At 47.9% G+C, this 18,692-nt stretch overlaps 1 protein-coding gene across 1 annotated transcript in view; it reads left to right on the top strand.

The window, feature by feature from the left end:
• SCRN1 (secernin 1) overlaps positions 1 to 18,692 on the top strand; it is a 101,715-nt gene that overhangs the window by 71,908 nt on the left and 11,115 nt on the right. The window contains exons 6-7 of the mRNA XM_069212099.1: positions 13,067 to 13,232; positions 17,043 to 17,220. Of these exons, the coding sequence (XP_069068200.1) occupies positions 13,067 to 13,232; positions 17,043 to 17,220 (344 nt within the window). The remainder of the gene's footprint in view (positions 1 to 13,066; positions 13,233 to 17,042; positions 17,221 to 18,692) is intronic.

Consider the following 18,692-nt stretch of genomic DNA (forward strand, 5'->3'; position numbering starts at 1 on the left):
CTTTTAACCAGGCTATACTGTATTGCGCTTTTTATCCGTGGTGTAAAAATTGAATTTGGGGGTTGGTATTCACAAAATAAGGGTTGTGGGTGGGTTGTGGGTCTTCAGTACATTTAAACGACCCAGAACAAGTTCCACATTTGCAGGCAGACATTTTTATTCTTGTGAGCATCCCGCTAAAGCTGCTATTTTTCAGCGGGTAGCTCGCTAGTCGTTGGCTGTGTCCAGGCTCATTTAAAGCTGACGAGAGTGCGGACACGCCACTGGCACACAGAAGGCATGCCAAAGGCAAACCCCTCTGCGCCCGTCCGCATCCGGCTGGGACCAGGGGCCAGTTACTATGCCCAAAGACATACATACTCGTCGGGTGACATCAAAGGCCTTCAACCTGCGTTTCACCAACGAGACCAACTACACCTGGTTTCTACCAGTGGGAAATAGAATGCTCAAAAGCTACAGCTCCCACAGCTGATCCTGATGGATCAATGGATAAATTACTTGCCAAAGGGGCCAGGAGCATTGATCACACTACTCACTGCTCCTATCCTGTTCCTGACCAGTTATTGATTACGTACCGCCATACTCGTTCCCTAGTAAACACCCTAGATTTTCCATTAGACTGCGACTCACCAGACAACCTTCTCTTGACTGAAACTTGGCTTACTCATGAATCCTCACCTGACCTCCTAGCCGTCCTTCCTGAGAACTATTACATTCTTCACGCCAACAGCCCAGCCGGCAAAACAGGAGATGGTGTAGCCGCAGTGACTAAGAAACACCTCCTATTCTCTGAATTCATTCATTTAAGCATCCCTGGTGTAGATAGCCTAATGATCAAACTGGAGTCCCTGACTTCACCACTCAGACATATCCTTACCTACAGAGCTCCTGGATACATGCAGAACTTTCCACAGCTACTCTGAGTTAATTCTCCCCCTCCTTAGTGACCATGCAAATATTTTATTAGTCTGCAATTTTAATTAATGGGCGATGACGAGAAGGAAGGGCAGATGTCTATGGATGTCTCAGACCACCTTAGCAGTCTAAATCTTGAACAACACTTTTTTACGTTGACTTGTGTTAAAGGTCACACGCTAGACCAAGTTTGATCCACTAATATCCTCTTGTCTAACCTCACAGTATCCCCACATGTTTGGTCTGACCACTATCTTATTAAATTCTCATTGCCGGGCGGTCCCCTCAAAAACTGCCACCTCGTCCTGGAAAACCTTCCACAACTTGGTCCCGTGTCGACATGAATTCCTTCTCCAACTCTCTGGAAGGTTCTTTACCTGATTTAAATCATGGAAAGGCGCAAGCTGAGTGGTTAACGAGAGCTAGTAATATACATACCCCTCCACGTAAACCGAACTGTCCAGATGGCACGAAGCATCTAAATGGTTCACAGATTACCTAAACTTAGCTAAACTTGAACTGCGCCGGTGCGAACGTAAGTGACGGATCGCACACTCCGTCCATAAGAAAGAGGTCTATGAAAATCATCTCAAAGACTATACAATGTGACCTCTGCAAGCTAAATCAGCTTTCCCTGCAATCTGACTTCTACTCTCCATGAACAAATCAAAGGAGATCTTTCAAATTGTTTCTGAACTCTCTAATCCTGATAGTCAACATTACATATTTCCTCTTTCCAGAACTTCTGTGATGCACTCAACACTTTTTCTGTTAAGAAGATCATTAAATATAGTATTCCAATGATCTAATTTCCAAATGTTATCACAATGGAAGACAGATATTCTTCCACCATTGCCACTTTCCCGCTATCAGCAAGGATTGCCTCGTGGACCTGCTGACCAGTGTAAAATCAGGCTCACCTAATGACTCTTGCCCTCCTAAAGTCTTAACATCAGTATTTTCCAACTTTCCTGATCCAGCCTTGTCTGTTCTCAAACTTTCTTTTAGTGAAGGTAAGGTACCTAGATTGTTCAAGGAGGCAGTAGGGGTACCCCCCAGAAGAAAGTCAGTGAAGACCCACTCACATTGAAAAATTACTGCTCGATTTTTCTGTTACGCTTTTTAGCAAAGGCACATGTGGCCCGATGACTTTGTTCTTTTTTTGAGGAGTCCAAATGTTTAGACTGCTGTCAGGCAGGTTTCTGCCCGGCTCCTTCCAAGGAGTCAGTCATTCTTCTGGTGGTCGATGGTGTGCGTGGAATATGTCTCGGGGGTTCCATACCGGTGCTGGTTCTCCTAGATCTCTTGGTGGCCTTTGACACGTTCAACCACAATCTCCTGGTGGATCGCGTTGAGGCCACAGGGCTGCAAAGCCCGGAGCTCGACTGGATTACCTCTTTTCTAAAATGATCGATCTCAGTCAGTTTGTCCCACCCCTTTCAGGTCACCTAAAATCCATTTGGACTTTGGAGTACCGCAGGGTTCCTACCTCTCACCACATCTCTTAAAATAATATATACGCCCCTCAGCCCATGCTCTCAAAAACATGAACTGTACAATCTACAATTATGTAGCCGAAGCGTAATTACTTTTTAAAATTGACAACTCCCCAGTATCAAAGGAAACCTTTCAAAACATGATGCTTTTCATCAGTGATTGGATGAATAGCAACCATCGTAAACTTAATTCAGACAAAACAGAGATTGTCATCAGAGAGTAGGTTTGGTTCCTGGAATGCATCATTCTGGCCTCCTGAGATGGAGCTCCCCCGCCCCCATGAGACCTGTAGAAAGTCCTGGTGTCCTTATAGATGATGAGCTACCAATGAACCCCAGCTCGGGGCAGTGATCTCCTCAGGCTTTTTGCTGCTCCGCAGAATTAGGAAAATCGTGGAATTCCTTACCTCATCCAAGTTGTGTTTGCCTTGGTTACTCCACGATAGAGTACTTACCTGGGCCTGCCTCGGCGCCTTCTTCACAGGCTCCAGATTGTTCAAAACCAGGCAGCCCTACTAATATTCCAACAACCTAGTCACAGCCCCCTTGCCCCCTGGTTGAGGGGTCTCCATTGCCTGCTGGTCGAACAGAGGACTGTTTTTAAAACGGGGTGCATTATTTTCAACTCGGTGGGGGTAAAAGTCCTGCCTTCGCGCCCCGCCTTCAGAAATACATCCCTAGTCCAACGCTGCGTTCTTCTCTCGTGAACTATCTGCTGGTCCCTAAGTTTAAAACAACAGAGAATGCCTTGCCCCAGGTTCTCAGCCATTGCCCCCCCGTATCTGGAATTAATTTATTCTTGGGATTCCAGCAGCCCCGAGCTGCATCAAATGTAGACAATCCCTTAAAACGTGGCTCCTCCCACAGGTGTATGATGAGCGCTTCTCCCTGCAGCCTGTGATCAGCCTCCTTCGCTATAGCGCCGTGAAACCGTTTGGTGTACCTGCGCTCAACAAATCCAGGTAACACAACACAGCTCCTCACCCCCTGGGTGACCCTGACTGACGTCCATGTCGTACAACAGAAGATGCCACAGAAAGGGGGGTAGGGGGGCACTGTGAGCTTTGAGGAATACGTTCCCCCTTTCCGTGAAATGCTGCTCCCTGGTGGTGAAACCCCAGGGAACCGACGCTTATTTGCAGAGGGTCTGCTTGTACCAGCGTCCCCTGAGGGGGTGTTTAGCGCCAGGGGCCCCAAGAGGGCCCCTGTGTGGTATCAACGCTGGAGGACTCTCTCCCTTGCGTCCAGAGAAGGAACAAGATCACACAAGAGGTCAGAGGAGACAGTCACTCGTGGTAGAGGTTCCTGGCCCTGTAATAAACCCCTAGAGAGCTCAGTGGTGTGTGCAGTCAGGGCAGATGTGAGCTGGGCCTTTCGTTCAGTGTGGGGGCCAGTGTTCACAAAGCGCTGACTGGTATAGGTTTGTGCCCAGTGCCCAGCACAAGGGGCCTCTGTGCCCTCAAAGAGGCCATTGTGTGAATGGGCGACTGAAAGAAAGCCTCCCTTCTCCCCAGACTGGTGTGAGTGCACATTCCATGGATGTGCTGGGGGTGCGTGCCCGAGCCGGGGGTGCGAGGCTGCTATCCGGGGCCGGACGGGGAACCCAAAGCAGCCCTGGCAAATGCTGTCAGACCTGCCCCCGTAGGGTGAATGGCAGAGGGAGTCTGAGCACTACAAAAGGTATTGTGTGTGGTGGTGGGCACAAATGGCGCAATCCTTATTGGGGGGGTCTTCAATCTTTCCCTCGCTGTCACCCTCCAACAGCCCCTCTCTCAGATGTATTTCATTTGTTTTATAGCGCCTCTCATACCAGTGTAGGATGTCGGAGCGCTTTGTATCACACACACATACAGAGACAATGAATCATATTTGTGTAAATCAGCTCTTAGAAAATGTTACATAAAACAAGAGAACTACATGGTGTAGCATTCACACATCACCCACACTGGCGGTATTTTTTAAGAGCGCTTGGTCTAGAGAAGCACAGACTCAGGATTCAGAATTTAACACAGTGGTGAGCCTTGACTTTAATAATAAGGATTTATTTCTACCCAAACAATTGTTAGCAAAATTAGGATAATGTGAGACTTGGGAAAACATAACTGGACCCGCTCACTGTGCTAGATTACTATTGTAATTTATGAACTGCACAGTAACAAAAGGGTCTGTGTGACAAAGGCGGTAACCCACTGAGCTATGATTCTCTCTCCAGCAGGTGCATTAATCACCAGAGTTATCTTGGCATTTTTATTGCTGCCTGAAAACTGCTGGATATACAAGGAACTGTGTGGTGCTTTCAAAACTGCTGCATTGCTACAAACACCTGGCCTCCCAGTTACATAAGCTCCCCCCCTCCCTGGGGAAACGCCGGATGCCCGGTAGGGACAGTCCAGCCTTGACGTCTGCGAGGCGCTACCTATTTAAGTACATTTTATGTAAAGTGGCGCAGAGAAGCCGGGCGCTTTGTCGGTCCTGGAGGCTCCTGCAGTCCAGGGGGCACTCTGTACCCACCCGCTGCACCAGGGCTCTTACCGCTGCCTTCTGGGAGCTGCAGCCCCCTGACGCCATGCTCAGTTGTTCACTTAAAGATAAAGTAGCCAGCAGCCTAACAAGGACGCTGCGGGGGCCATTTAGCTGCTGCTGAGGTACTAACCTACAGCAATTGTCAGGCCTCGCTGGGCACCTGCTGCACTAATGAGCTACGCCTATGAAAGTAGATTGTCTGAATGTTTTGACAACATTATGCCCTTTTTTTCTCTAATTCGAAGAGCTGCCGAAGCAGAATAAATCTTACTTTTCCTAAGAACAGAAAGACAAAATTAGACTCAAGACCAAGTCAGTGGTGGTCAAAGTATAGTTACCCGTATGTTCTTCCGACCCCCTCTGTGCAGGCAGCATGTCCCCCTTCTCCGACAGCAGCAGTCACCCCGCTTCACGCTCGGGGAGAGGGATTTTCTGTCTTCCGTCCGTATTTTCAGACTTGTACCGATTATTGGTATTTTGTCCTCCGAATCCAAGCAGCACTTGCGCAGGTCAGGGGGAAAGTACGCGTTGTAAATGCTGTAATGTACTCCTAACACTGTGAGCGCGCGCAGGTGGGATGCAGGCGCGCAGTTTGCGCGGGGGTGTACCCGGGTCCGCGGTGCGCGCACCCTCCTCCCTCCTTCACGCACAAGGGCGTGCACGGCGCCCTTCCTGCTGCAGGGGGCAGTGTCTGCCGGGGGTGTTAGGGATAGCACCCCCCACACCGAGGACACTAGTACCTGAGTCCAGGTGTGTAATCATTGACTGTGAATAAAGGATGCGCGCACGTGTCTCACTGCGTGACAGTGCATCAAACCCAATGAGCCTTCCTGGTCCCTGGGATGCTGCTGGGATGCTGCTGGGCCTGTCCTGTCTATACAACAGCCTGGCGACGAGGACTTGGGCCCTGAGGGTGTTGTTGCCTCTTCCTGCCAGCCCCTGACAGCGTTTTGCTGCCCACCTGCCCTGAAGCCCGCCTGCACTGCCCCAGCCCATCCAGCATGTTCATCCTGGTAGCCGTGACCCTTCCGCCCTCTAGCGATGCTCTGAGGTACTGCGGCCAGCGGAGCGTTTCATGGCGATTTAAGTTTATACTGTTTGCGAGTACAAGATTGTGATTCGGTATTTGGTAATCGCAAACACCAATGCAAGAAAGAATGTTTTACACTTTCTGTGATTCCCAATGGGTCGCAAAAAGACCCATCCCATGAATATTCATGAGGTAGGTCGCAGTTTGGGACCTATTGGGACTCCCAGCCATCACACAGATGGTGGCCTGCTGGGGTCAGAAGAACACTATGTCTGTGATTGCTTGTTAATAAATGATTTTTTGTTTAACAAAACCCATTTTCCTTAAGGGAAAACAAGATGTGTTAAAAAGAAATGAAACTTTGAAGTTTCCGTTTTTAAGAGTAGGCAGTGGTCAGTGGGACCACTGCCTGCGCTTAAAAAATATTCTTTTTGTACATTCAGAAAGGGGAAGGGATCCCTTCCTATTTCCAAATGGTTACCACCTCCTTCAAGGAGTTGGTAAAATATGAATGATTTGCGACCGTAATTTGTTCACAAAACATTCATACATCCCATTTAGATTGATTCAGTACTTGGAAGGCACGCCCTAAACACGCCCTTTCCAAATACTGAATTGCAAACACCAATTGCGATTCAGTACTGTGCTACTGAATCGTAACGTGTTTTGTACGTAGGTAAAGGCATTTTTGCGGTCGAAATCAGCCTGATTTGTCCTTTGCGTGCTGTAAAAATGGTTTGTTCAGGTGGCCCTTTGTGTTTTAACTGCCGGGACATAAAGTTAGTGACTGGTGAACAAGCCGGACCCCAGCTCCTACAGCAACCCCCTACTGAGAACTATTTACCACTGCTGAAGTGCCTGTGGTGCCCCCACCTGGTGCTGCTTTCCCAGTGGAAGTGAGCCGGCCTTCGTGTCCGCTGGAGTTGTCCTTCTCCTGCGCCTAGAATGTCCCTATAGTGAGGGCCTCACCCCCCTAGCCTTGCTCTCTTTGGCACACTGGCTCAGCCCCTGGTGCTGGGCCCATTAGTGACAATTCCAGCTGCACCCAGACCCTTCCACCATCCCTTGCCATGCTGCACGACACACCAAATGCCACCCTGCCTTTCGATTGGTTGTCCGCTCCCTGCTCAGTGGCCACAGTGTGGAAAGCATGGCTCACAAGCAGAGCTGGCCTTTGCCAAGATAGCAGCGTGGGCGAACAGAAATTTGGCACCCTTGCTGATGGTAGTGAATTAAATGAGGCAGCCGGGGGTCCCTTTTGTGTCCACTGGTCAGTACCTGGATGAGCAGCGACTCACCCCTAAACACAAATCCCCGGACCTCCCCCAGCTCACAGGCCAATCAGACAGAAACGAACAGGCAAGGACAAGATGAAAACGACGCCGCTGATGGCATAACCTTAATGCACACAGCTCCACGCGCCACTCAGAATATTGGTGCCCTGGGCCTGGGCCCAGCTCACTCATGCTAAAGGCTGGCCCTGCTCACAGTGTTAAGAAAACGACTTAAATGCCACAAAAGGGACAAACAGATGTATTGTTCAGCTCAGATGTGCCCAAGTTGTTTCTTACCCTCTGCCCCAGACCATGGTAAATCTGCAATTCAGCACCAGGCAAACCTGGGCTAAGGGTGCTTTGCCCTGCATTTGGCCCAAGCGAGCCCCTGGGTGCACTGTGCGCTCGCCTTCGCGCCAAGTGGCAGCAGAGTGCCTGCGGTGAGTGCTGTTGTTTAACAGGGCTGAGCCCTCATATACTGCGGCACAGCAGTGTCCTAACCCTGAAAGTCACCCTGACCCTCCAAGTGATGCTGTGTGAGCAGTCAAGGGTCACCTCAGGAGGTGAAAGATCCTCTGGATCCCAGATACTGTGAGACACAAGTATTCAGACTCCATTCGATGAGTGTCCAATCAGACCTACCACTGTCATTTAAAAAGTGCAGATTTTTTATTTACATGTAATAAAGAAAGGAATAACAATGCAAAACTCAACTGGGTACCCCTTGCGGAGCAGGCATTGAACCCTAAAAGCTATCAGGGCCTGATTTAAGAAAAGTGGGGCTGCACCCAGTGCAGCAGCACTTGTCTTGCACCCCTTAGCGCCCCCTAACGCCACCATGTCTGCGTCGTATCTAAGATACAGCGCACCATGGCGGTAGTTATGGAAACTAGCATCAACATTTTTGATGCTAGTTTGGAGCTTTGCAGGATTAGCATCAAATATTTTGTCGCTAATCCTGCAAAGCCCATTGAGGTCCATTGAAAACAATGGTGTGCCCCCTTTTATCGCCTGCTCTGAGCAGGCATTAAAAGTGCCGAAAAAAATGACGCAAAGAAATCTCTTAGATTTCTTTGCACTATTTTTCTCAGCCCTACTATCGGGGTAATGCCCCTTTCGCATACATTATGCCGAGCACAGACATAATGTAGTGCAAAGGGTTACAAAGTGGCGAAATACATGCATTACACCATTTGACGCAACGATTTTGGCCTCGTTGGGCCACATTAGCGTAAAACAAATGACGCTAATATGGCGCAAGGAGGCACTAGGGGCTCTTATATCAGCCCCTTAGTCTTTCTGCAGAAAGATGCTGTAAACAAATAACGGGAGCCTTGCGGCCAGTATTAACCAATGGCAACACGCTTGTGTGACCCCCACCTACCTTTGGGACTGTTCAGGTTTAGCTTTGCAATTGGTTCAGAGAATGGAACAGACATGCCACTGGGATCTACAGAGTATCAGGCTTGCTGTGAAAGGCCTGACACCATTTTCCCTGCAACCCAAGGTGTACGTTGAGGCACCTGAGTAGGCTTGAGAAGTTATCCCCAACCCTGCCAAGTTTCCCAGGTCCATGTGTGACGTGCTGCTACAGTCCACGTTTTTTCTTTGAATTCTGGGACTTGTAGTTTTATATATTCCATTATAAAACATGACTACAAGTCTCAGAATTCAAAGAAAAAAAGCTGAACTGGAGTAGCATGGTATGCATGGACCTGGGAAACTTGGCAGCTCTGATCCCCAAAATGAAAAACGTCTCCTAAAAATTCACAGACCAAAGTGAGCATTTATTCCACGAATGACACTGGTGATGCTTTCGAGGTGATGAGGGTTCTTCGGAAAGTATCGGTGTTTAGCTACTGAGGCTACTCGGCAGTCGGGGGGGTCTTACACAATGGGTGCACTTCATAGTGAGATCATACAGGGGCTCATACCAGACCCCCAAAGCTAGTGTTTCTTCAATGAGTTGTCCTGGAAACTTTAAGGGCCCGTATCTTGAAACTGGCCATTTGTTGCGAAGATTGGAGGTTGGTGGGTCTCCCATGTTACTGCAGACACAAACTGGTCGCAGCAGACCACCAGTCATGACTATGAAACTGGGATTTACGGTTAGAATATATTTGCAAATTCAGGGTCATATTTATTATAGTAATGTGTTGCTCTTGCATCACTCATGGTGTTGCAAGGGCAATGCAATCTTAAAGTTAGATTTACCAACCAACGCAAGGCCACCTTGTATGTCCCTGCGTTGCCTGGTACATCTGGAGTAACCCCGGTCAGCGCCTTGCATTACTCTGCGTGGGAAGGCATTCTATGGGTGGAGCATGGGTTTTCCTACATATCCACACATGAATTTTGGCAACCCCAAATTTACCAAGACTGGTAGACCTGGGAATGCGTGAAAATACTACACCTTCCTAGGGGAGGTACAATGCAGAGAAATACCTTTATTTCTCTTTTTTTCCCCTCCTTCTAAGTGTGCTGTGTCAAGATGAAAAAGCCTGAGTGCAGGCACCCTTGCACCATGACGCAGGGTTGCTTGCATTGGTGCTAGGCGTCAGATTGTGCACCAGCGAGCACAGAGATCAGGAATGTGCCGTATCTTGATAGATATGTCATGTTGGCTCTCGTTCTACTAATGCGACTGCTGGTTCGGGCGACAGCACCACTAGGTTGTGGGGAACTGAGTCCAGTTCTGCACCGTGTGACGACTGTCGGCTAACCCTTCCGGCCAGCTAGCAGCGCCTCTCCAGCACCTGAAGTGGTGGTGATTTGTGGCAGCCGGGCACATGACATTCGATTTCCCAAGGGAAATCGTGGTGCAACAGATCTCATCCTTTTCTCTCAGTTACATCCGTCTCACACATGCAAAGACATTACAAGCAGGCATTGGTTCAATATGTTTAACTGAATCAAGTAAGCTCTAGATAAAATGGCATGTACTGCAATGATTAGGATAATAAAACATAATAATAATAATGCGGTGACATAGAAAGTGAAACGTAAGAAAAGCCCCACCATAGTGTCAGAATGCTGGGTGTTGGAATTCCTAGCTACGCCACTAAGGTACTACTAGAGCACAGCAGCGTTAGCCCTAATCCGCCCTTCAGGATCCCTAGGAAGACACCATCCCCCATACCTGGATTTGGTAGCAGCGAAGAGGTCTGTTGGTCTACTGAGAGTCCTCTCTCATGTAGGCGGAAAAGGTGTCAAGTCTCAGCAGACAGCTGCAATGAAGCATAAGCAAGTGGTGGCAATCTTCTGGCTGGAACTCTCCCTCTATATATACATATAGGGGGCAGAGGGATGTTTTATAATAAAACAGCTGGTGTTCTGAGAAAACTGCCCTAACGTAAGAACACGTATGTTTCTCGTGAAGTGGCAAAGATTATGGTGTTCTACAATGTACTGACAACAATATCGGGTACAGCCTTGAGCAGAGCACAGAACGAGAATGTCAGACTAAAACGAGTGAAACAGTTTCTGGGCTAAAAGTGTATACAATAAAAATAAAGTAAAACATCACCGCAGAATGACGCTTCTGCTCAGGAAAATGTCATGAAATAAAAATGAATTATCACTAAGCTAAAGACACAAGCTGCAGGCCTACGGCTAAAATAACGTGCCCATAAAAGCTCCTAAAATAACCTCACAACACTGCTCACTCCCTTTCACGCAGCACAGGATGTTGATTTCCTGCGTTGCGTGATAGCGTGATAATTCTGGCCCCCTGTACCTAACAATCAGTCCATAAAGACTAGAAGGAAAATTCCAGTTAAGGAGGTTTAAGGATGAGACCTCTTGCTACACCTGAAGCCCTGGAGTTCCTTCTGCAGGTCTGTCCGCCTCTAAGATGGAACAGCAGCTCTCGGTGAGTTCTGCCAGCAACGCTTCCAGTGATCCTGAGCAGCTCTTCTCCTTGAGGTGTTCTCCAAGCTGTCTCCAGCCCATTGGACCCTACGCCAGAATCTTCCAGGTTACAGGCCTGGTCCTGTGCGCAGTGCAATGTACAGTTACCTCTGTTTACAAGGTCAAAGCATAATCTTCTCCAATACCAAGCTTGTTCTATGCTTTGAGTGAAAACCAAGACACTCAGGGGCATGTTTATCAGAATGCCACACAGTGCACTGCGCAACAGGGGAAGGGCGGGAATGTGCCATATTCATGGCATACGGCACATTTCTGTCTTCTCCCCCTTCTCAGGTGCACAATGGGCTGCATAGCTCCACGCAGGTATTCTTGCACCATGATGAAAGGGTGCTGCATTGCATGCAGGATTGTTTTTGTGCAGGAAGGTGTTCCTTCCTGCACAAACACAGTCCAGAAAGGCATATTCCTCTTTCTATGTGTGCTGCAAAATGCAGCACTCATAGAAAGAAGAAGAAACCAGGCGAAATAGAGATATTTCACCTTGTTACGCAAACCCTTAGGAGGCGTAAGATTTTGGTGCATCTCCACGTTTACAAGTTCTTATAAATCTGGGGATGCGTCAAAATCCATGGTAGTTGCACCAAAACACTTATGCGACAACCATGGAATGACTCCCTAACGCACAGTAAGGCAATGCAGTGATTTGCGCTGTGTTACCCCAGATTTTCGAAGCCACTCAGAGTCACGCAGAGTGCCTTTGCGTGGCTTCAGAAAACTGACTTAAGGTTTGTGGCACGTGACAAAGAAAGTACAGATAGCGCAATAATGAACTTTTCCCGCTCAACTACCCCTCGACTGCGCCGTTTCTCAGATTGTGACAATTGAATTCATCCAAATAGAGAGCAAATTCCCCAAACCAGAACCAGCACCAGTGTGGGGAGCGGCGAGACCCCCTCTGTAGTCATTCCATTTCCGCACAAATCTTTGTACATTTCCGAGGACAGCCACAGTTTTCATATGTCACCTTCTCAGCCATCATGCACCAATCGATGTCCCACTTCAAATCCCTCAATTGTGGTGCCTGTGTTGCTCCATAATTGAGCAGTGTTGCATTTGGCTACTGCCAGTCCTATGGTCATCCAGGTTTACGTCAGTTGTGTCCCAGACATTTAACAAACACCATTTACCTGTAGTTGCCATATTGCTCCCGCAATTCTGTTTTCTAACACTGAAAGTATGCTAAGTCAGTGGTTCCCAACCTGTGGTCCGAGGGCCCCCGGGGGTCTGTGAAGCCTGCCAAGGGGGTCCGCGGCTGCTTAGGGAATTAAATATTATTAACAGATTTGGTCCCCAGCTTTCAGTAATGACTCAGTGGAAGGGTCCCCGGATTCCAATAATGATTCAGTGGGGGTCCCCGAGTTCCAGTAATGATAAAGCGGGGGTCCACAGAAGTCAAAAGGTTGGGAACCACTGTGCTAAGTTACATTCGTGAAAGGAATGATGCCCAGCAGGGGCAGACATGCTGGAGTCATCGATCGGTCAGCTGTACGGGCTACCTCTGGGTGCGAACATGCTTAGCTCTGCAGATGTAGCCACTTTACTGGAATTAAAAGTTTGTACAGTTCTGGCACCCAATCACTGCTGTCTCCCCAACAATATACCCACCTAATTTTCATAAAACTGTAACAAATGCGATCCAACAAATGCTATCCTGAAAATAACAGAGGACTGAAATTACAATGATAATCTGCCGAATTACAAAATGTAATGCATAAATATATTTGCTACCCATCTCTTGTTTTTTGACTTCAACTTCTGTTTTCAGTACATCCTCTTCCAATATGGAAGACGACCATGGACTGGAAACGGAAGTGGTTCTAACACTGCCAGTCATTGGATGCCCTAAGACAATGAATTGTACTAGTACCTGACCATATACTTCTCTTGTGCATCTGCAGGACCCTTCACTGCTCAGACCGTAATCGACGTGTTGCGGGACGACAGCAGCATGCCCTGTGCAGATGCCGACACATTTGTCGTCGCCGGCAGCATGGTGTCGGTCTTACCCTGGAGTGGTCAGGCTCCATGCATCCATTTCTTCACAGGCACACCGGACCCCAAGAGGTGAATGAGGCATGGGGGCTGCAGGAGATGGTCCTGTTGGGTGTGTTTGTTACCTCTTCTGCTGAGGTAGGTGAGGTGGAAACTGAATGCTCCGCGGTGTAGGGTGAAGGTGAGTGCGTGTGTTAAGGTGTCTGCTTCTCACACTTGTTTATCCGCCGCACTGCTACGTGCTGCGTCCCATGACACAATAACCGCACCTCGGTGGTCATCACATGACATGGAAACACTTCCCACATAGGATCAAAACAAAGGGAATATCCTTCCAACTACACACCCTACACGGTGTTGCGTGCTACCCATGTAGGTGGCACTTCGGCAGCCCACATAGGGCTAGTAATAGGGTAGGGAGTATGGTGACGCATATTTTAAGTCTGCCTATTACAAGTACAAAATGGATTTACGCGCAGACAGATGTAGTGTAAGTAAAGTAGTTTGTAGAGCACAAGAGCGGCTGTCACCTGTCACCGTCTGTTTCACTGTCGTTGTTTGGTGTGTGGTGACTCTTTCTATGACATGCTGTCCTCCATGACACATGTTAGTTTCCTGGGCATGAGGCTTTATTTTACCACCTCCCTTTTCAGGCATGCCTTATTTCTTCTGTGAAGGGAGTAAGTGTCCCAGTAGTCTCCGACGGTGAATGTTTCCTGCTCCTAACGTGTCTCTGAATGCGGGGAAGTGTAGGAAGGAGACTGTGTCTATGGTCTGTCTTGTCCCTATTTCACACTAGAGCAGATTCAGATGTGTGTTGGTCGCTTCGTCATCGAAGCCTGTGATATCACTTTGGTGAGCAATTATTGTTCAACTGAGTTATTATTCTAATGTGAAGTTTAGCCCAATCGTACACTTTCCAACCGTCTACTTTACTGTATTTCATGTGTCTTTTACTTGATGGTATAATGATTCTATACGGGTAGCTTTACATCACAAAACTGTTCCCAGTAAAATGTGTGAATAGCACATAGGAGGTCATTCTGACCCAGGCGGCCGCCACCGACCACGGGAGCACCGCCAACAGGCTGGCGGTGCTCCAACGAGCATTCTGACCGCGGCGGTTCAGCCGCGGTCAGAAGCGGAAAGTCAGCGGTCTCCCGCCGACTTTCCGCTGCTCGTTTGAATCCTCCATGGCTGCGGAGCGCGCTCCGCAGCCATGAGGATTCTGACCCCCCCTACCGCCATCCTGTTCATGGCGGGAAAGCCGCCATGAACAGGATGGCGGTAGGGGGGGTCGCGGGGGTCGCGGGGCCCCTGCCGTGCCCATGCCATTGGCATGGGCACGGCAGGGGCCCCCCGTAAGAGGGCCCCGCAAGGTATTTCAGTGTCTGCCTTGCAGACACTGAAATACGCGACGGGTGCTACTGCACCCGTCGCACCTTCCCACTCCGCCGGCTCGATTACGAGCCGGCATCCTCGTGGGAAGGGAGTTTTTCCCTGGGCTGGCGGGCGGTCTTTTGGAGACCGCCCGCCAGCCCAGGGAAAAACTCATAATACCCTCCGCGGTCTTCTGACCGCGGAGCGGTATTATGGGGGCGGAATTATGGCGGGCGGCCTCCGCCGCCCGCCAGAATTAGAATCACCCCCATAGTCTCTTGAGTTTTTAGCCCTCTTTGTAGGCTGCTGATAGAGAAGGCTATCTTGAGGAGCGGGGGAAGAATGTCAGAAGAGAGAGTTAGAAGAGATTGCTTTATTTCCCTGTAACTTTTCAGGTCTTTCCCAGATCATTCCAGCCTCTAACATAGTGGTTTTCAACCTTTTGACTGTGGTGGACCTCCACTTTATTATTACTGGAACCCGGGGACCCCCACTGAATCGTTATTGGAATCCAGGGATGGACCCCCACTGAATCATTACTGGAAGCCGGGCATCCCAGCGTAAACATTGTCGATGATTTGAACTGCAAAACAATACAGAAGCAAGCATCCATCAAACATATGCACAAATGATAACACATTTTAGTTAATTTGCAAACAAATATAAATAAATAAATAAAAAAATGTGAATTTTAATAGGATGTTTGAATCTTCTCTAAATTCAGTTGAAGCCACACATCGTCCATATTGTATTCTGTTTGATGCCCCTGCCCTGCTCGCAAGAATAAATCTGAGGATATTAACTTAATTTTTAGCCTCCAATTTCAAATTCCTTGACATTTACAGTATGTTTTAAAATTTTCAATTGTACATTTATCCATTTTATCTATATACACTTTATGAATATGTTAATATTATATAATTTTCTAAGCAGTCGCGGACCCGCTGAGGACCACGGTTGGGAACCACTGCTCTAACAGCAACGCCTTAGGATTGGGCCCCCACTTATTGCTAAAATGATGTTAAATACATTTGAGGACACTGTCATGATGAGGCCACCACAGATATGTTTTATGCCTTGAATGTTGGTCAGCGTGGGACAGAGACAGAAAGGTTATTTGCCTGTAACTCTGTTTTGCAGTTTGGTGTCTGGATTTACAGTCTGTGGGTCAGACACAAACTTGCCCCAAAAAGATTGAAAAGACAAGCCTCTCTCTGAAGTTAACTAGAATACCACAATGCCCTTTAAGATGACATCATTGAAAGCAACTAATGTACTTTTAAGCTTTATTTTTTCACATTTAAAGAAATGTGCTAATTTATTCATACAGGTTTGGTGTAAATTGTGTTTGACATTTTGCACAAGGTCAAATGGAATTTGCATTCACTTTCTTTGTTTCTTGTTCATATTTTGAAGATCGACCCATTACTGTCACTGATGTTCCTTTTATTTCAATTTCCCATTATAAAAGGCCCTGTTTAATCACACACGTGTTTGTGTACCCTTATAAAAACACAGTTGATTGTTTGCAAACGATGCACTCTGGATTCAGTTGCTCGCAGATGGTCTTTGGACTCAAAAACTGCTATTGACACAATTTTGAATTGTTGTTGTGGTTAATTGTCATCTTTGATATTTGGAGTTTCTGTTGGGTTTAGATGACATCTTCCTTCAGCCAGTAGGATTTCCCATATGCAACAAAGGGATCCGCCGGAAATGATTTAGGTTTGTAGCCAGACATTTGTAATTTCCTTCCAGACAGGTGTTGTTTTTACCCTCATGGAAGAGGCTGAAGCAGAGTGAGTTCATTTCTCACTGATGGTCCATAGATCTTTTTTGTGCGGTTTCTAATTTCTTCATTTGACCATAAATGCATTGAGATTGACTCTCAGTGAGAAAATCTCAGAAAGAGGGAAAGAGGACTAGCCTTTTAAGAAACCCAAAGACATGATTGGAGAATGTGACTAAAGATTTTACCTTTGGTGTGAAGGGGACGTCATGGTCCAAGTGACTCAGAGATTCTGTGTTCTTCAAAGTTGTAGGTGGAGGACTCAACGCTGACGGCACCTCTGGGGCTACTTTGCTAAGAGCTGAGTGCCACATGCCAGGATGAGAGTATTACTAGCATCGATGTCTTGGGGATACCTGGTCAGGTGCTCATCGCCTGCGAGAAAGCAAAGTCCTGGGGCGCATGTGCTGGAGTCCTCTGATTCTTCTAGTTCAGGATGATTGGCTGCCAAGATACATTATTTAGACGCACTCCGAAGGAGATGCTCAGGTCTAGCCCAAGACTTTATCCAGCAAATGTACCAGGTGGGATGATGAGCCATGGAGCAGAGTAGGAATGGTTGGTCGGTTTCCACCACCTTGCACTTACGTTGTAGGCGGAACGGATTTAGGAACCTTGTCTGAAACTACTCGAGCGGATGTAAAATGTAGTGCAGTGGGCTGGGGTGTGGATATGTCTCCACACAAGCCTTCACTTTTACCTTCTCCCTTCAGGTCCATTTTCAAGCCCTTCATCTTCGTGGAGGATGTGACCCCAGTCACCAAGGTCCAATCACCGTGTTTGGGTGACAGCGACCCAGCGAGGAAAGAGCCGCGGTTCCAGGAGATCCCAGATCGCAGGCACGAGCTGTACAAGGCACACAAGTGGGCTCGGAGCGCAATTGAGGACAAGGTAAGGAGCCTTGATGTAGGTGAGCTGGAGCCGAGAATGTGCTTGGACTCCATGAGGTAAAGCTGTTATGTTGTGTTGGCTTGTAGAGTGCTGTTAATCACCCGTGAGGGTATCCAGGCGCTGAAAAGTGAGGAATGTTGTGTCCAACTCCACGGAAGTTGTTTGTGCCATGGGCTAAGTTCACACACGCTCTGCCTTCCTGTCTTCCACTCCTTGGCCACACATTTTATAGATCAGTGTTCTGCGGCGGTGCGGCTACGTCTGCTTTCGACCATAGATCGACAGATACATTTTAAACATACGTTTGGGTGCCTCCATAGTGGCAGACCAGCGAGACGCTGCCACTCCGTGAAAGGTTTCCCGGCTGGATGGTACTTGTGAGGGGGTACAGTAAGTGTGGATGGTACTTGTGAGGGGGTACAGTAAGTGGCATCTATGTGGACACCTGGGTGACTCTGCCCGTGCAGTATTAACCTGCTGCTATGTCTTCCTAATTCTCTAGAGCAGTGGCCTCCAAACTTTTTAATGCCGCGGCCCCCCCAGTTGAAAAATAAAAATCATTGGGCCCCCCTCAGAATTTTTTCATAATTATTTTATAAAGATAGCAATTTTTAAATATGTCTAGACTTATTTAAACATTGCAGTTAAGTACTGTTACCTTTTTTTAAATGCAATAACATGCTTATTCTTAAAACAAAGCCCTGTTATCAGTATATTGCTTCTTTTGGCCAGAGGCTGGCGACCCCCTGGGATCACTTGAGGCCCCCCCCCTCGAGGGGCCCGCCCCCAGATTGAAGACACTTGCTCTACATGATGCGACTTGGCCTGGCCCTTTCCATACTGTTTATATCAGCAGCTGGGTGGCATGCTTCCTGCAAATTGCCTCCTCCCAGCATTCCTCTCTGACTTCGCCAGCCCCCAGTATCCATTACGTTCCCTTTTCAGCAGAAAATGCCTACTGTCACGCGCAAGATTTCTACAAACAAATGGCCCCTCTGCCTGTTGAGGCAGACAGCAAGCTACACAGTATCTGACACTTTACTCTAGGCCCATATTTATGGACTTCTGGTGCAGGGTATCGCAGAAAGTCATCTTGCGTCACAGAGAAAGCGCAGGAATGCGCCGTATCTAGCATTCAGCGTATTACTGTCCTTTCCCCCTGCTCTGGTGCACAGTGGGCTGGCTAGCGCCAGCACAGGCGCCCTTGCAGCATGGTGCAAGGGTGGCTTCGCTGCATGCAGTATTGTTTTTATTGCAGGAAGGAACATCTTCCTGCACAAAAACAATCCTGGGAGGCTTTTCATCTTTCTCTGTGTGCTGCAGAATGCAGCACGCATAAAAAGGGAAAAAACTAGGAGAAATAAAGATATTTATCCTTGTTATGACTCCCCTGGAGAGGCGTAAGGTTTTGAAGCATCCCCAGGTTTACAAGTACTTGTAAGTCTGGGACAGTGTCAAAATCCATGGGTGTT

Source organism: Pleurodeles waltl, chromosome 10 (assembly GCF_031143425.1).
Source record: "Pleurodeles waltl isolate 20211129_DDA chromosome 10, aPleWal1.hap1.20221129, whole genome shotgun sequence".
NCBI lineage: Eukaryota > Metazoa > Chordata > Amphibia > Caudata > Salamandridae > Pleurodeles > Pleurodeles waltl.